We start from the raw sequence: 19753 nt of genomic DNA on the forward strand, positions 1-19753 counted from the left end.
ACCAGCGCATCATTTGGACTGTGGGAGGGAACCAGAGCACCCGGAGGAAACCCATGCAGACATGAGGAGAATGTGCAAAATGTGGAGCGGTACGGTGGCACAGTGGTTAGCACTGCTGCCTTACAGTGCCAGGGACCTGGGTTCAATTCTGGCCTCGGGTCACTGTCTGTGCGGAGTTTGCACGTTCTCCCCGTGTCTGCGTGGGTTTACTCCGGGTGCTCCGGTTTCCTCCCACAGTCCAAAGATGTGCGGGTTAGGTTGATTGGTCATGCTAAATTGACCCTAGTGTCAGGGGGGTCAGCAGGGTAAATGAGGGTTATGGGAATAAGACCTGGGTGGGATTGTGGTCAGTACAGACTTGGTGGGCCAAATGGCCTCCTTCTGCAGGGATTCTATTCTATGCAGACTCTGCACAGACAGTGACCAAGCTGGGAATCGAACCCAGGACCCCGGTGCTGTGAGGCAACAATGCTAACCACTGTGCTACCCATTTTTTGTGATTCATGTAGTAGGACTGCCAAATTCCTCTGCATCGCTAGAGTTCTGCAATCACTCACCATTTAGATAGTATGCTTTATTATTCATCCAACCAAAATGGACAAATTCATATTTTCCCACACTACATTTACAAGATCTTGCCTATGCACTTAACCTATCTATAATCCTTCGTAGCCTCTTTATGTCCACTTCAAAACCTACTATCCTACCTATCTTTGAGTCATCAGAAAATTTCCCAACCATACCTTCAGTCCCTTCATCCAAGTCATTTATATAAATTATAAAAAGTTGAGGTTCCAGCACTGATCCCTGAGATACACAACTCATTATATCTTGCCAACCTGAAAAAGACTCATTTATGCTTACAAATTTCTGTCAGCAAGTCAGTCTTCGATCAATGCCAATATGTTACCCTCTATACCATGAGCTTTTATTTTCTGCAATAACCTTTGACGTGGCACCTTATATGCCTTCTGGAAATCTAAGTGCAGTACATTCACCAGTTCCCCTTTATCCACAGCATGCTACTTCCTGAAAGAACTCCAGTAAGTTAGTTAAACATAATTTCCCTTTCACAAAACCATGTTGACTGTGTCTGATTACCTTGAACTTACCTGCAAAATACCTGTTTGATTCATCTGCCATCTCCATGTTTTCCATCATCAAATCTCTGAGACTCACTTTTTATCAGATCAATGCTCACCTTGTGACTTGTTTCTTTTTAAAATTTTTATAAAATCTCTTGCTATTTGCTTTTATATTTCTGGCTAACTTTCTCTCATACTCTAATTGCTTAGTCAACCTTAGATGTTCCTTGTATTCTGTCCAATCTTCTGACCTTCCCCTGTCTTTGCACAATTAGATGCTTTTTCTTTAAGTTTGATATTATCTTTGACCGTTCTAGTTAACCACTGATGAGGCGTTGGACTTTTTCTTGCACATTGGAATGTATCTATTCTGTCCATTCTGAAATATCCCCTTAAATTTTGCCACTGCAACTCTATTGATCTATCCCTTAACCTAATTTCCTGGTTCACTTTAGCGAGCTCTGCTTTCGTGTCCTCATAGTTGCCTTTAGTTAAGTGTAAAAACATGGTCTCAGACCCACTCCTCCTTCCCTCAAATTGTTCGTAAAATTCAATCATAATATAGTTGCTACAACCTTGGGGCACCTTCACTATGAGGTCAATAATTAATTCCATCTTGTTGCACAATACCAAGGCTAGTAGCCTGCTTTCTGGTTAGCTCCAGATGTGCCGTTCTAAGAAGCTATCCCAAAAACATTCTATGAACTCCTCAGCTAGACTACCTTTGTCCATCTGCCTTTTCAGTCTATATGTAGATTAAAATCTCCCATGTGTCACTGTACCTTTCTGACAAGCTCCCATTATTTTTCCTTTATGTTCCACCCTATCTTGTGGTTATCGTTAAGGAGTCTGTACACAACCCCCATCAGTGACTTCTTTCCTTTATCATTTCTCATCTTTACCTGAACTGTTTCCGTGTCCTGGTTTCCTGAGCTTAGGTCATCCCTCTCGATTGTGTTAACACCATCATTAACTAACAGAGCCACCCTCCACCTTTTCCTCATTTCTTCCTGTCCTTCCTACACGTCTTGTGCCCTTCAATATTCAGGTCCCAATCTATCTTTAACTATCTTTAACTTTTTTAGTTAACCATGGATGGTGGGTTCTTCCCTTGGAATTTTTCTTTTTTGTTGGAATGTACCTATTCTGTATATTCTGAAATACCCTCTTAAGTGTCTGCCATTGCATTTCTATTGACTTCATTTTCCAGTTCACTTTAGCTAGCTCTACTGTTAGACCCTCATAATTGCCCTTATTTAACTTTAAAATATCAGTCTTATACCCACTCTTCTCTCCTTCAACCTGAATGTAAAATGTCAAATGCAATCCTATGAAATTCATTGTAAATTCAAGTAAAATTCAATGGCTTTTGAGAGGGTAAGGAAACCACTATAGGATTGGACTACAATGCTCTCCTAAAAATTATGCCTGAATTTCACAGAGAGGTCAACCTGCAAGGGTCCAAGAGTGAACGAGAGCAGCTGGAGGCAAATCTCTATGGTTCACTGCAAAGGCGGGTGGGAGCTTGCACTCAGATTGAAAAGATCAAATTTGAGGATTTGAAATGAGGCTGGAAGATTCACCTAGTTTGAGCTGGACGGAGAATCTCCAGGAAAACATTAACTACGAAATATAGCTTGGGGTGGGGTGGTGTTAAAAGTCATCAGGCTGGGAAAGGAAAATAATGGAAGTTAAATCCTAGGAAGCTGGTTCTGGGAGAACTTTGAATTAAAACGGTGTGAAGTATAACTGTAAGAGTGGGAGATTTTTGGGTCATTAAAAATGTTAAAAGGGGAAATTATTTACTGGAGCTTAAAGTACCAGTTGCTTACAAAATAAAAGTTTGATCAATGTTTCTTTTAGTTTGCTTGTTACAATAACTTGAAATCTTGTCATGCAATTCCTTCTCTTGGTCTTGGGGAATTTGCGTTTCTTTTTAAGTCACACAGTTAGGTTTCCTTTCCGAAAGGACATGAGTGAAATAGTTGGGTTTTCACAACAATCTGGACATTTCGTTACTGATCTAGTTTTTAAAAAAATCCAGATTAATTTAATTAACTGAATTTAAAATATCCAACTGTTACGGTGGGATTTCAATTTGTGTTTCTGGGTTATTAGTGAGGCCTCTAGATGACCAATATAACCACAATGCTGAATTAACCTCATTATTTAAAAATTCAGTCTGAGGATGTCTCAGATAAGCCAGCATATATTGCCCATCCCTAGTTGCCCTGAGAAAGTAGTAATGGGCTGCTTTCAAGATCATGACACATCTGGGTGACGGAATTAACCCAATATTTATGAATGTGAAATTGAGATGTGTTTCCGACCACACCATCACCAAGATTGCCTATTTCCACCGCATCATCACCGGACTGTATTCTTGCCATAGCTCATCTGTTCCTGAAAAGCTCATCTATGTCTTTCTTATCTCTACACTTGAATATTCCAATGCGCACCTTACACATTCTACTCTTCATAAACTTGAAGTAATCTAAAATAGTGCTGCCCATGTCCTTCCTTGCAACAAGTCACATTCACCCATCATCTTGGTGCTAGTTGACCTACATTAGTTCATGGTTAAGCAACTTCTTGATTCTAAAATTCTCATCTATTTTAAAAGATTCTGTGGTTTTGCTTCCTCTCTATTTCTGTGATTAGCTTCAGCCACACAATCCCTGCAAGATATCTGTGCTCCTTCAATTCTGGTCTCTTGAACAGCCCCAATTGTAATTGCTCCACCTTTGGTAGCGTGTCTTCACCTGTGTGGTGAACCACTGTAGTATTGTCTGTTTGTGTGATATGCCTGGACACGTCCCTGCTGCCTCAATCCGGGACTCCGCCCTTCTCTGGGTGTAAAGGCGACTGCTCTCCGCCCCTTTTGCCTCAGTTCGGATTAGCTATCGGTTCGGGTGTGCTCCAATTCTTTCGTAAATAAAAGCCTGTTATTTTGCAACGAGTCTTTGCATAATTGATGGTGCATCAACCTGTCAAGGCCTAACCTCATGAATTCCTTCCCTAAACCTTGTCACCTCTCTTCCTCTGTTTCACCTTTAAGGTGCTGCTAAAGCTACCTCTTTGACCAATTTGACTTGCTATTGGTGCAGCATCATATTTTGCCTCACAACGCTCCTGTGAAGCGCCTTGAGACATTTTATTACTTTAATGGTGCTATACAAATACAAGTTGTTGTAATTTACAGTAAGCAGGGTTCCTCTTTAGAAAACACCCTCACAGCCACATATTCTATATATTTAATAGTTTTAAAAATAATTCCTCATGGACATGACCCAAAGCCCCTGTGGTAAAGTAGTATCTAGATATATTATATTGTATTTATAATTGAGTTGTTACATAGTCCTCTTGACGACTGTTCCACCTGGTCATTAGCAAGTCACAGGCTTCCCCCCAGGAGTCATAGACATCACTTGATGAGTCAATGAGTTTGTTATTGGAGGTACTGATATTGGAAGAGCAATTGAAGGAGTCATTATGGTTAGCTGAACAATGGCCATCAATTCTGTTTCTTCTGTTTACCTCATTGAGACCAACAGCATTAAGACTGCCCTCACTCTTTGTTATATTGTTAGGACTGGGAATTTGGGAATATTTGAAGTCCTGCCACATATTGTGCGCTTGAAGTAGTCCATCAGAAATGCTCGACACAGGCTCTGGACTGGGTTCAGAAAGTTGTCCATTCATCTTGCTAAACAAGAGGCCAAGCCTTTTGAAAGAATCCTTCTTGGAGTTTGGGTATCTCTGGAATCGATTGCCATTCCTGACTGATGACGGTTGCTTACTCAGCCTATTATTTTTGGATTTCTCTTCATTAAGGTCAATTCCAGAAACTGATTTGATCAGAGCTGAAACACTGAAAGAGTTCATTTTTAACCTCTTTCGGTCATTGCTTTCACCTGCCAGGTTGAATGACACAATCTTTTTCATTTCTTCTGCACTATCATCCTCCAAGTCTCCGATTTGCATCCCATCGCTGCTGGTAGAATATGTTCTTCGGGATGATTTTCTGTTTCCTAAAAGGTCAAGAACCTCATAGCGAAAACTGGAGATGTCCTGTTTCAGTTCCTATGAGAACAATAAAACCTGTTACTGTACTTGACATGGACAGGATAGGTCAAATTCTGATTTAGGTTACCTTACCTTGTGATATATCAAAGGATGTTTCTTCCCTCCAAATCTAATCATTTATTTGGTAAATTCCTTGCCCAGCGAGATACCAAGTCACACAGATCAGAAGGAACCCAGATATCCCTATTGTGCAGAAGGAGGCCATTTGGCCCATCGAGTTTGCTATAACTGTCCAAAAGAGCATCACCCGTCCGCTCTATCCCCATAAAGTTTATTTATTAGCCACAAGCAGTCTTACATTAACACTGCAATGAAGTTACTGTGAAAATCCCTGAATCGCCACACTCTGGCGCCTGTTCAGGTACACTGAGGGAGAATTTAGCATGATCAATGCACCTAACCAGCACATCTTTCCGACTGTGGGAGGAAACCAGAGCACCTGGAGGAAACCCATGCAGACACGGGGAGAACGTGCAAACTCTGCTCAGACAGTGACCCAAGCCAGGAATCGAACCCAGGTCCCTGGCACTGTGAGACAGCAGTGCTAACCATTGTGCCACCGTGCTGCCTGCACATTCACCATGGCCTATCCACCTAACCTACACATCTTTGGACTATGGGAGGAAACTGGAGGATTCAGAAGTCCCTGGTGCTGTGAGGCAGCAGTGCTAACCACTGTGCCACCATGCAGCCCTGATGCTGGGTTGTAAGGATGTGTTCCTTATCAGAATGAAGATGATATTCGGAAGAGAAGATATTTATCTTGTACTATTAGACTTACCATCATAGAAATACAATGGAAACACTTGGTGATGATTAGGTCTAGTTACTAAACTTAATGACGTAAAAGAACTGAATTTACATCCATAATCTAACTCAGAATCTTTCAGTAATTTTGTAAGTTCAGTTCCTGCTGCTGTTATCAAATCTGCTGTCATCCAGTTCCTCACATTTCTATTCAGTGCTTACTTTTATATGCTAACTCTATTTATCCCCCACTATACTTTTACCCAAATCCAGCTCCTAATATGCCACAAAGGATATTCCTCCCTTTACAACACTGCTTCCTATGCTAGAGGAAACATGTTGGATTTCAGTATAATATGGGCAAGTCCTCTGCAGAGATCAATGGCCAATTGTGACCCCTCACTCCTGGCTTTTAACACACTGGAGAGTTAGGAGTTAATAATCAAACAAACTGTGTAACTATATCTGGTCATAGAACAAAAGGCCTTTCTAGGACTAACAGGAGAACAGTGAGGATCTGAGAAGTGATGATTCTATGAATGAGGGGGCATTAGCACTATCCCATTTCCGATGTCTGCTTATCATCTATAAGGAATGCCTATCAAGAAGTTAGGTGACTGGAATGACAACAGCCATAAGCGATTACGTTAGTGTTATCTAGGAAATTTACCATTGAAGTCGGCAACTGGGATCTATAAGGCTGCTTATCCAGGATGAGTTGGAGTTGAAAACTCCAAAAACTTCCCTTTGTACTGTATGGTCTGATTACCTATGATGTATTAATAAAGCCTGTTTGGTACACACAAACTGTGTTGTAAATACCTTACCCAAAGCTTGTAAGGAAGAAGGTTGACTCAACACCAACTAGCTAAACCTATTCTTCAAAACCTGCAATCCTCTGGTCTGTGTGGCTTAGTATGAAGTTGAATAATGTGTTTAATCACCAGAACATTAAAGGAATCTGTAATTTTCTCCTAACATTACCTGGCATTGAAACAGGTTCCATCTGAAGGCAATTACAAGATGAGTCACAAATTTTACGTGGTACTTGCTAGAAGCACGAAGATATGGTGAGATTGTACCAGGGTCAGATTTCCAACAGCTTCATTTATTACCAGCAGCCAGTGATGGTTAATAAAACATTTAAATTTCCAGAAGTCCCAAATGACACATTTTAAAATCTGTGCATTTGACCGTTTCTATTCTATTCTCACTCTCCATTAGCAATTCACAGTTGCGAATTCACCAGGACATTACATGTGTTTGTGTTTTATTTAGTTTCAAAGATTTGCATGTAAACTGCTGTAGTTATTTTTGAATATCCTTTATGGATTCATAACATGAGAAATTACAGAAGGGAGTCTATTCAGCCTATTGTCCCTGTGACAGGTCTTTGAAGGAACTATCGATATAATCCCACTCTGCTCCTCTTTCCCTATCGCTCAACAAATATTTCCACTTTGTTTTTTCATGGCATTGGGGGAATCTGAGATGAAATGGGAAAATATGCATGAAATGTATTGCTACACTGCCGTGTGCAGCAATGGCTCCATAAAATGCTGAGGCACTCAATGTCCTGGAATCTGTCCATTTACATTGTGGACTGACTTCCATGACACAGGTAGCAATATTTCTGCCAGCAGCCTCTTCCTGATAGTTGGAATAACTCCTTACAATCCAGCATGCAGTAAATTGTAAAAGATATTGCATCTGCTATTGCTGCCCTTAATTTACAAAGCACAGAAAAATACCTCTTGAGTTGGGGTCTCTAGTCCTCCAGAGGCAGCAGCACCACTACTCCAATATGGATGAAGACTTGGCTTCATAAGAACATAAGAACTAGGAGCAGGAGTAGGCCATCTGGCCCCTCGTGCCTGCTCCGCCATTCAATACCCGCCCGCTCACCATAACCCTTAATTCTTTTACTGTTCAAAAATTTATTTATCCTTGCCTTAAAAACATTCAATGAGGTAGCCTTCACTGGGCAGGGAATTCCACAGATTCACAACCCTTTGTGTGAAGAAGTTCCTCCTCAACTCAGTCCTAAATCTGTTTCCCCTTATTTTGAGGCTATGCCCCCCAGTTCTAGTTTCACCCGCCAGTGGAAACAACTTCCCTGCTTCTATCTTATCTATTCCCTTCATAATCTTATATGTTTCTATAAGGTCTCCCCTCATTCTTCTGAATTCCAATGAGTATAGCCCCAGACTACTCAGTCTCTCCTCATAAGCCAACCCTCTCAACTCAGGAATCAACCTAGTGAATCTCCTCTGCACCCCCTCCAGTGCCAGTATATCCTTTTTCAAGTAAGGAGACCAAAACTGTACACAGTACTCCAGGTGTGGCCTCACAGCACCTTATACAGCTGCAACATAATCTCGCTGTTTTTAAACTCCATCCCTCTCGCAATGAAGGATAAAATTCCATTTGCCTTCTTAATTACCTACTGCATCTGCAAACCACCTCCTTGTGATTCTTGCACAAGGACACCTAGGTCCCTCTGCACAGCAGCATGCTGCAATTTTTTACCATTTAAATAATAGTCCACTTTGGTGTAATTCCTACCAAAATGGATGACCTCACATTTACCAACATTGTATTCCATCTGCAGACCCTCGCCCACTCACTTAGATTATCTATATCCCTTTGCAGACTTCCAGCGTACTCTGCACACTTTGCTCTTCCACCCATCTTAGTGTCATCTGCGAATTTTGACACACTACACTTGGTCCCCAACTCCAAATCATCTATGTAAATCGTAAATCATAGGGATTCTATGATTCATAGAATCATAGAATCCCTACAGTGCAGAATGGGACAATTCGGCCCATTGAGCCTCCACCAACAACAAACTCACCCAGGCCCTATCCCACATACCCACGCTGCTAATCTCCTTGAGACTAAGGAGCAATTGAGCACAGCCAATCAACCTAACCTGTACATCTTTGGACTGTGGAAGGAAACAGGAGCACCCGGAGGAAACCCACGCAGACATGGGGAGAATGTACAAACTCCACACAGACAGTTACCCGAGGCCAGAATTGAACCTGGGTCCATGGCACTGTAAGGCAGCAATGCTAACCACTGTGCCACCATGCCGCCCCAGTCATGCAATGGAAGCAAAGATGCCCATTGACAAGATTTGTCATTGAACTGGGTCTTATTGACCCAGGTGCTGACTGAACAACCTCGGTACTTATAAAAGGAAAAGAGAATGAATTTGTGAATCCAAATTGCTTTGTATACCACTCTGGTTGTCTCCAACAGATTCCCAGTGGAAATTAGTGTACAGGACAAAAAAAAACAAATGTTTAAACATTTGAATAGTAAGTAGTTTCACAACACCAGGTTAAAGTCCAATGGGTTTATTTGGAATCACGAGCTTTCGGAGCGCTGCTCATTCCTCACCTGTTGTGAGACTTCTTACTGTGCTCACCCCAGTCCAACGCCAGCATCTCCACATCATAAAAATTTGAAGACTTGAAACCACAATCAAAATAGTACCAGAAGGCAAGATGTATTGAAGCCAGTGTCTTGTTTACCTTGAAATTCTCTTCTGTAAGTCCTTCATCTGTTTTGGCACTTCTGATCATAGCTGCAACATATCTTTTCACTAAATTTTTAATTACTTCCTGCCAAATGAAAAAGAACAATTATTTCATTCTACTTGTTACTGTAACCAATTTGAACCATTAGCTGTATTGTTAAAATATTAAACTGATGAACTTGCTGCATTTAAAGGGACATCAATCTGAATCTTCAATCTGAAGTGTTAGGCAAACATTTGGCTTGATCTTTAATGTACCATTGTCATGTGAAAATATCATCACTTGCAAATGTTTCATTTTGATGCAGCAGATTGCGTTGTTCTTTTGACTGATTAATGAACAGTCCCCATTATCGTTTCTCTAAATAAAACTTGAGCCTCAACAGAACATTCAACACCACTCCCCTCTAAAATAGACACCTCAATTACAATGTGTTACTTGTAGAGATCTTCATTTACAATTTTAGATTTTTTGCTTAACCCTACTGAAAATGTTTTCGATTATGCTCTCTTATAGTTAGTCAATCAGAGGGAGGAATTAATGCAAGAACAAACAATTTCAGTAAAAACATTTTGAGCTTGTGTTAAAGCTATTTTTTAAAAGGAATTTTAAAGAGTTTCAAACTAGCAATATTATGGGCTTATATCAGTTCCATTTAAATAAAAAGTATAGGATTAAACTCCATCAATGATGTTATACAAATGCTTAACAACCTTGTCAAATTCTTTCTGATTTGATTTTGATTTGATTTATTATTGTCACATGTATTAACATACAGTGAAAAGTATTGTTTCTTGCATGCTATGCAGACAAAGCATACTGTACATAGAGAAGGAAAGGAAAAGGTACAGAATGTAGTGTTACAGTGATAGCTAGGGTGCAGAGAAAAATCAACTTAATATAAGGTAGGTCCATTCAAAAGTCTGATGAAAGCAGAGAAGAAGCTGTTCTTGAGATGGTTGGTATGTGACCTCAGACCCTTGTATCTTTTTCCCAACAGAAGAAGGTGGAAGAGAGTATGTCCAGGGTGCTTGGGGTCCTTGATTATGCTGGCTGCTTTTCTGAGGCAGTGGGAAGTGTAGAAGAGTCAATGGATGGGAGGCTAGTTCCCTTCATTATTATACTAAGTTAATTCATCTGGGAAACTAGTGGAGAGAAATTTGATACAAATATATTAACTTTCCATGGCTAATGTTGCCAACAGTCATTTCTACCTTTATATGTCTTGGGTGTATTTGCACTGGAACTGTAGTATCAGTGCAAAGTTGTTTCAATTTGTCCTAATGCTGTAGTTAGTGTAACTTTAACTGAGGGAGATTAGGTTTTCACCTGACACTGTAGTAAAGGATAGAGTCCCTGGACATGACAGTCTCACTCTACTTAATTCTGGAGTAAGATGAAACCTCACCTCCCCTTCGGATTCAGACTAATGGTGGAAAGCCAAGGCTGTCTTGCGCTCACACTAAACCAGAGAGACTTTGGCTTCATCAACAGGGAGATGAAAAGAGAGATGAGAATCGTTTTCATGGCAAAGTTTTGTGAAAGCAACCAGATAACATTTGTATGCAATAACACACTTGAATTCAGCCACGTGTCACCAATTTTGGAAAAACATCACCATTTAAGGGGAGGCAATGTCCTAGGGGCATTCTTGCTAGACTATTAATCCAGAAACTCAGCTAATACTCTGGGAATGTGGGTTCGAATCATGTTATGGCAGATGGTGGAATTTGAATTCAGTAAAAAAATCCGGAATTAAGAATCTATTGATGACCACGAAACCATTGTTGGAAAAACCCATCTGGTTCACTAAAGTCCTTTCGGCAATGAAATCTGCCGTCCTTACCTGGTCTGGCCTACATGTGACTGCAGAGCCACAGCAATGAGGTTGACTCTCAACTGTCCTCCAAGGGCAACTGGGGATGGGCAATAAATGCTGGCCCAGCCAGTGACACCCACAAATGAATAAAACATTTGGCAAACCATTTACTTCTTGATGATGATAGCCATATTTTTAGGCAACATAAAAATATTAGCAAATAAATACTAAAGAAGAGATTGTAGCCCATTTATCATGCTACACTAATTGCTGTAGCTCCATCTGAGTATATCCACTTTGAATATAGTGTCCACTTTTGGTCAGTGAGCAAACAGACGATAGTGGGTCCAATTTTACCATTTTGACTCTAAGTGCTGAATCTGGGTGCAATTCAGATCCGACTTGGAAATCTGCTTTCAGGCGCCCCCATACGCACTTAGCCTGAAAAAAAAATTATGGATCTGAATCGCGCTGTGGGCGGGGCTTAGCATGCCCGAAACGATCGGAGCTCTGAACTGCGCATGCGCAGTGAGGGATAGATTTAAAAGTCGCGCCGCTGTCACATCGCTCCCGGGCCGCAAAAAGCGGATAAAGCGGCCCGGGAGTGAAAAGCGGGAGCGATGGTCCCCACAGACAATACCCCCACCCCTACAACATAACTGTCCCCCTTATCCACCCACCCCCCCGCTACCCAGACTGATAGCGACCTCCTGCCCCCCTTACCCCCAATGATCACCTGCAGAGTGGCAGTGCCCCCCCTGTCCCTGCCCCCCCCCACCAGAGATCCATCTGGCCTCCCTCTTCCCCCCCCCCTCCCCCGAGAATGATCAGGCCTCCCCCACCACCCTCCAAGAGAAAGTTCAGGCCTTCCCCACCCCCATCAGACAACAATCTGGCCTCCCTCCTCTCTCCCCCCCTCCCCAACACCACCACTGATCTGAGTCAGAAAGCCATTGGAAGCTCTGAGCTTACCTTTTCAGAAGCTGGGGCGCCCGAAACAGACCTTCGCCGAGCAAGTCTGTTTCACGCCGAATCTGGACGGGTGAACGCGATGGTAAAGAGGGAAATACTGATAAAGTTGGGCGGGCAGTTCATTAATTCAATCGCCGTTGCGAATCGGATCGCGGCCATTTTCGGGCCTTGGTAAAGTGGGCATCTGCGTGGACGCGGGCACGGATCGCGTTAATGGCCTCACGCCCAACTTTACCATGTTTTTGCGCCTGAAAACGGGCACGACGCAATGGTAAAATTGGGCCCAGTGAAACAAAAACAGAAGATGCTGGAAAATCTCAGCAGGTCTGAAAGCATCTGTGGAGAGAGAATAGAGCCAAAATGTTTTGAGTCAGCGTGATCCTTCGTCAGAGCTAGGAGCAAAGAAAGGGCAAAGAAAAGTGACGATAATGAAATGTTGGAGATAAAGCAAAGAAAAGCCAGAAGGCTGATTTCTTGTGCCAGGGCCTCAAGTCAAAGAAGAACAACTGAAGCCTGAAAAAGAGTCATCGGAGAGGTAATCACACAGATACAATGTGGGAAGTTTAATCCAAAATACTTCTGTACTTCAAGTTAAAATGTGAGGCTAGGACATGTTTAGAATTGTATCAAGAAGTTCTTGGTGCAGGGTAACAAGTATTAGAATGGTGGAGATGAGTAGTTTAAAAATAAGAAACAATTCGATACAGCAATGGGATATAGTTGAGTCTCTCTGGATGCACAGTTTGGTTTGACTACACTTGTAGTCCTGTGAACAATTTGGCTTGCCATGTGAATGTAGAGGCGGTGAAGATGGTGCAATTGGGAAAGATTGAGTAGTGTGAGGAAAATGAGAGTTCTTAATATTTTTGCAATATCATTGCTATAGCGCCATTACACTGGGAAACAAGCTTGTGTGTGTGAATATGGGTGTGACTGGTTTAATTAAACTGGAGACAGTTAGACTGCATTGGTCAAAACATCAATAGGGGAGGTTTGAAGGCAAGTCGTTGAAGTGGTAATAAAAAAGGGACTTGGAAAGCTGCTGCACCAGAAATTTACATTAGGCAGATATGGGAAGTGATTGTAAAGTTGACTGTAGGAAACATCCGAAGGATACAATGGAAACATATACAATTTAGGGAATTGTAAATGTGTGAGGCAAAAAGTAAGTTTACTTCATAAATATAGCAGCATTAAGGAATGAAAATGATCAATTCTGGGAAGAGGAACTTCTGAAACAATAGAGTGGAAGATCAAAGGGGAAACACATTTAAAGTGATACTGAGGTGGGGTGGCTGTGAGATCTTGAACAAGACTGCATTGAAGCCAGACCTGTGAAAACCAATTTTGCAGCTACTCTCCAAGAGGAGAGTCTTTGTAAGATTTCCCCTAGAAGCAACAAGGCATTGTGTGGTCACATTACTGGAAACTGTTATACATCAGAAAATCTATAAGGACTGTTGCCATCAAAATGGGGATTTAGTTCTGAGTTTATTTTATCCAATGCCTTTTAGGAAATGTTTGTAAAGTACTGTTAACTGTATAAAGGTGTTCTTGTGTATTTAAATGCTTTTTTATTTTTGTTTAATAAATATTTACATTTACTATTTAAGATGGACTGAATAGCCTCCTTCATCTTTGAGTATCTTGTGATCCATTGATGCTAATGTCAGAGTATAAGACATTGTCAATACTTGGGCTGTAATATAGTCTCTTGTTGGCTTATGTTGTTTTAGATACAGAAAGGTGTTTGAAGAAGGATATTCCTTCACCGAGATGGGTCCTGTACAGTACTTTTAAGATTTTTTGTCAAAATACACATATTTCCTGAACTTCATGGAACCTATGTTTTTTTTTCAAATGTTCACATTTATATTTTTGGAGAACATTTATCATTCTTGATGCCCAGAATCAACATGAAGCACTGTCGGATGCTTTTCCTGACAAAAACATCCTCTACTGCAATAATGAGACATTTACACCACCCACACTAGCCGTCTTTGTGGCTACTCTGGATGAGACTGATAATCTACTGGCAACTTGTGTTGAATTTTGAATAAAGAACACATGGCCCCTAACCTTTCTAAAAGTTTAGCAGAGCTTCCTAGCTATTAATCACTAATAACTGAACAATTCACTGACACAAAGGACACATCTCCTTAAGTAACATAAAGCTTACAACAGTTGTTACCTACTATACATCTCTGGTAGTTTATTTACTGGTTCATTTGGTAGCAAATGCCACTAGCTTTCAGAACAGGCTGTCCCTTCGTCAGGTGGAGTGGAGAGATTTTCTCCACTCCACCTGACGAAGGGACAGCCTGTTCCGAAAGCTAGTGGCATTTGCTACCAAATAAACCTGTTGGACTTTAACCTGGTGTTGTTAAACTTCTTACTGAGTTTATTTACTACCAAATCTAAGTTCACAAGGACAAATCGTAAACACCAGAAGAAAGAGCACCACATTAACCTTCCAATAATGAAGTACATGCTTTGTTCATGTAACATGATATCGGAAGCATGAGCCTCATCCTTTTCAAGAATTTGGTCAAAACAGATAGCTACCATTTTTTATTCAAGTTATTTAGTGAGAATGTGTGGATTTCATCTGCAGTTATAAAGATGACACAGATGTAATGATTTGTAGGTTGGGGATTATTGCTGGGTTCCATATGACCATAATTTAAAATTTCAGTGTAAAATCTCAGTGTAAATCTGGGAGTGTGCTTTTGCAAACTGTTCCTGATGATGCCATTTGACAGCTCAATTGACGCACTGAACTTTGATTCCAACACAGTGATGGTAAAGCATGCAGATTGCTTCATTTAACATACGAGAGGAACAAGAAAAGAATGTTCAGACAACCATTGACTGGAGTGACAGATACAGAATAAGGTGAGACTCAATAGAGACTGACAGAGTAAAGGATTAGAGGCAAGAGATTAAAAATGAAGTCTGTGAATAGAATGGTATTGGAGACAAGTTCTGATTCTTGGTGAGGATTTGCATTTATGTGAGTTGATTTTATGTGATTTCTCTGTAATACTGACTGGTCAGCAAACCTGGTAGTGTTGGTTTTGGATCAAGTCATCCGCATGACGTTCCTGAAAGAAGAAAATAATTTTCAGAATTTAATTTAGAGAAAAAAAACTCAACAGTGGGCACTGCGACTGCAGGTGCACACGTGCTTCTTTCACAGCACAGCAAGAGTTCAAAATTAAACAGGTTGGAAGTAACCGGGTGAAATCACGATCATCATAAATGTCAATAAAATTCCTTGCCATCTGAGGAGCCTCAGGAGTTTCCCAAATTAGGATGGAAAACTGTTGAGCTTTCTGTGCCTCAATTCTGCAGAGGAAAGGTTCAGTGGCTTGGGTTCTTTTATCTATATTTATTCCCGCTCTTGATTATGGGATTTCCAAACTCAAAGACAGTGAAACCGCAGATTTATGAATATAATTGTCATCACGTCTGCAGCCTTAGGACATAGGTTTCTTCAGCATTCTGTGTGTATTAAAATACCCCAATTTGTACCATTCAGCATAAGCTCCTGCCTAATTCAGGTGCTCCTGAATACATAGAATCCCTACAGTGCAGAAGGAGGTCATTAGACCCATCGAGTCTGCACTGACCACAATCTCACCTAGAACCTATTCCCATAACCCCTCATATTTACCCTGCTAGTCCCCCTAACACGAGGGTTCATTTATCATGGCCAATCAACCTAATCTTTGGACTGTGGGAGGAAACCGGAGCACCCGGAGGAAACCCACGCAGACACGGGGAGATGTGCAAACTCCATACAGGCAGTGACCCAAGGCCGGAATTGAACCTGGGTCCCTGGCACTGTGAGGTAGCAGTGCTAACCACTGTGCCACCCTGCATCCTGCAGAATACGCTGAGACATTCTGGCAATATAGAATGGGGTGGTGAGTTAACCATCTTAATTTTAATTCTTGCGATTGCCCCAAATCTGCTGAGTGGAGGGGGTTAAAATCTTTTTTATGGGGAAAACTTGGGGTTGACCTATCAAAAAAAGAGAACCTTTTGAGGCATATTTGGTGCTCTCTGTTTCTAAAGCTTGCTTGGATCCTTATTAGCTGCTATTTCAAGTGGCATTATTATTTTGTTCGTACGCGATCAATGTAACGTCACTTCTCTCATATTCTCATGAACAATGGACAAATGAATATCCTGGCAGTCAATATATTTTACCAATCATTTATAAATTAATGGTAAAATGAGACAGAATTTCACAGTAACTGGTACTCAGCGCTGCTATAGACTAGAGTATTCAGATCAGGTTGGAGTTGGGAAGAGTGAAGGCCAGATATCTTTCCTCAGGCTCTGTCCTGAGGCCAAGTAGAAGGAAGGAAGATGGTATAGTTAGTGGCAGTTTCTCACCATTGGATGATCTGCACTGTAATTTCTTAAATATATTTTGAAAATCATTCTATTTGTTGGCCTCCAACATGAAGATTTTTCTTAATTAATTTTATGCTGAGCGTGATGGAGTGAACATATCGGACGAACATTGGCTGAAGCCCTCCCCTGTGAGGATTTTGCTGTGTCTGTTTTATTCTTCTCCCCTTCACTTATAAACCAGGCTGGGCAGTGGCTCCACATACATTGGCTGCTTTGGTAGCTTACTGACACGATCATTCTTCATTCGAGAGCCCAGACTATGAACGTTAATGTGTTAGTTAACCATTTGGTGGGGAGAGTATCAGATTAGAACATAGAACATAGAACATAACAGCGCAGTACAGGCCCTTCGGCCCTCGATGTTGCGCCGAACAGTGAAATCAATCTAAAGCCCATCTAACCTACACTATTCCAATATCATCCATATGTTTATCCAATAACCATTTGAATGCTCTTAATGTTGACGAGTCTACTACTGCTGCAGGCAGGGCATTCCACGCCCTTACTACTCTCTGAGTAAAGAACCTACCTCTAACATCTGTCCTATATCTCTCACCCCTCAATTTAAAGCTATGTCCCCTCGTGTTAGCCATCACCATCCGAGGAAAAAGGCTCTCACTATCCACCCTATCTAATCCTCTGATCATCTTGTATGCCTCTATTAAGTCACCTCTTAACCTTCTTCTCTCTAACGAAAACCGCCTCAAGCCCCTCAGCCTTTCCTCATACGATTTTCCCACCATACCAGGCAACATTCTGGTAAATCTCCTCTGCACCCTTTCCAACACTTCCATTAAGAGTGAGATTTGATTTTGTCCTTGCTTAATGCCCACTTATGTGCACTGGCAATTGGTGAGCACTTGCTAGCAAAGAATACTTGGAACCCTGTCATTTTTTTAGTTGTTGCAACAAGCTCAGGGCCAGCGCTCAGTCCCACACTGCTACCCCCAGCTGAGACCAGACGGCTCAGCAAAGATAGAAGTTGAACTTGGAACCACGCTCTCTGCATGTTTTGCATCCAAAATGGCAGTGCAATTTGCCACTGAGGCACCAAATGAGTTGTGGATTTTCCTTCTAATTTTCTGCCAGATATTTCACAACAGGAGGTAAATACTCAGCAGGAATGATGGGAAACGCAGTGTTTTCTGCAGTGATTCATCTTAATGGTAGTGGACAAGATGTTCTCTGGACATTTCTATATCTTTGTCAGAACAAAGTGCAAAAATACCGAGTTCAGTAAATACAACTATTTTGAGAAATAAAGGGCAAGACTTTGTGTGGGAAACAGTCACCTTGTCGGTGGTTTTCCCTGAATTAGACAGTTAGTGGCCAGCAGCCAGGCTTGCCTTCCAAATGGGGATGGCAGACTGAGCCGGTGGAGCAATAGGAGACCCTCCAGTAAGGAAGGAGCATCAGGTGAGAGAGAGATAAGGGGATGCTTCCATTTTGAGGCAGCCTCGCTGGAACTTATAAAAGCTTTAATGTAAAAGGTGGCCTCAGCAAGTTACAATCATAGAATCTCCACAGTGCAGGAAGAGGCCATTCGGCCCATCGTGCCTGCACTGACAACAATCCCACCCAGGCCCTATCCCCATAACCCCATGTATTTACCCTGCTAATCTTCCTAAACCCATCCACAGAGCAGCCTGTGGCTGCAGATCTGGTCAGACAGGCCGGAGCCTAGGTTACCCCCAGCCCTGGAGTTTGCTGCTGGGAGGCTGCCTCTGGGCAACTGACCAAGTTCCCGACGCCTTGAGTGGCTTGCAGGCTGACTGGTAATTTCTAGTCAACCTCAAACAATCGGCCTTAATAGCCTAGCCACTGCTTGCGGGTCTGTAGCTCTTCCAATGTTGGGTGTGTGATGATGCCGGCAAACCTGGCAGTGCAAATGTTAGCCCTTGCCCGCCTCTATACTCACCCCACGTGAGGATGAAAGGTCTTGCCCAAAAGCCCTAGGCTAAACTTGGATGAAATATTATGAGCCACACATTCCTGGTTCCCGGGTGGAAAACACTCTGCGACAGGAGTGTGCAATCAGGAAACACGCCTTTCTTACTTTTCTGATTGAACTGGGGAGATGTTGGTTAATGCATGCTCATCATTGCCAATATTTTACTCCTAGGATTACCCTTTAACAGATTAAGATGGCTGTACAACAGAAAAGATGAGATAAGAATGGGCTATTTGGCTAATCAACCCCAATACTTACATAATGCATATAGTCTACAATATTTGCTCATCATGGATTCTACCCTAATTGTTTAATCTCCTATGACAGTTGACTAATTACAGGTAAATAGAGCCAAGACTGGGTTTATTACTGCAAAATGTTACAGTGGGAAATACAGGTCTCTCACTTTTCATTCTCCAACTACAGGCCCTATATTGACACCAGTAGAGACTCAGCGTATCTTAACGACCAACGTCACCTCCCCACTGCTTGCATACTGATGTGCCAACTATCTTTGCACAAAGTGCAAGGGAAGGGAGAAGTGAATTGTTGGTTAACATGGCAGTTGATAGAATATTGTAAAGTGATTTCATACTGTAAATTCTCTGAGATTCTCGCGCTTTTGCTCATTCTCCGAATCTCTGCTTGGACAGATGTGAGAGTGCAGCCATTTACAGAGGTACCAGATGGACTTTGGGCTGGGGATGATGTTGAAAGGAGGTGGAAGAGTTGCACCTTCATCAAAATAACTCATCCAAAGCTTCGTTCTGGCAAATTTCCATTCGATGTCAGCATGGTCCTGCAAGTGAATCAAAGGCACAGTTGATAATGAACAAGCCTGGTCAACAATCTCAATTACGATTCTGTTTCTGTTAACCAATGTTGCCTGGTGACTGTAGTGTCTATGCCTGCATTTCCATGGGGACTGTAGTGTGTCTGCTCTCTGTGATTCCTGGTGACTATAATGTCTCAGTCTGTAGTCTGTGAATCCTGATCACTATAGTGTCTCTGTCTGCTGTCGGTAATTCCTGGTGACTGTAGCATCTCAGCTGACTGTGATTCAGGTGACTGCAGTGTCTCTGCCATCTGTGATTCCAGATAACTATAATTTCACTGTCTC

At 41.8% G+C, this 19753-nt stretch overlaps 1 protein-coding gene across 1 annotated transcript in view; it reads right to left on the bottom strand.

Moving 5' to 3' along the window:
* Nucleotides 1–4421: 4421 nt before the first annotated feature.
* LOC144493070 (short transient receptor potential channel 5-like) overlaps nt 4422–19753 on the bottom strand; it is a 124353-nt gene continuing 109021 nt past the window's right edge. The window contains exons 8-12 of the mRNA XM_078211941.1: nt 19229–19432; nt 15320–15361; nt 9461–9550; nt 5000–5168; nt 4422–4948 (exon numbers count right to left, since the gene is read on the bottom strand). Coding sequence (XP_078068067.1) covers nt 4422–4948; nt 5000–5168; nt 9461–9550; nt 15320–15361; nt 19229–19432 — 1032 coding nt within the window. The remainder of the gene's footprint in view (nt 4949–4999; nt 5169–9460; nt 9551–15319; nt 15362–19228; nt 19433–19753) is intronic.

The sequence above is a fragment of the Mustelus asterias genome, chromosome 4 (genome assembly GCF_964213995.1).
Source record: "Mustelus asterias chromosome 4, sMusAst1.hap1.1, whole genome shotgun sequence".
Lineage (NCBI taxonomy): Eukaryota > Metazoa > Chordata > Chondrichthyes > Carcharhiniformes > Triakidae > Mustelus > Mustelus asterias.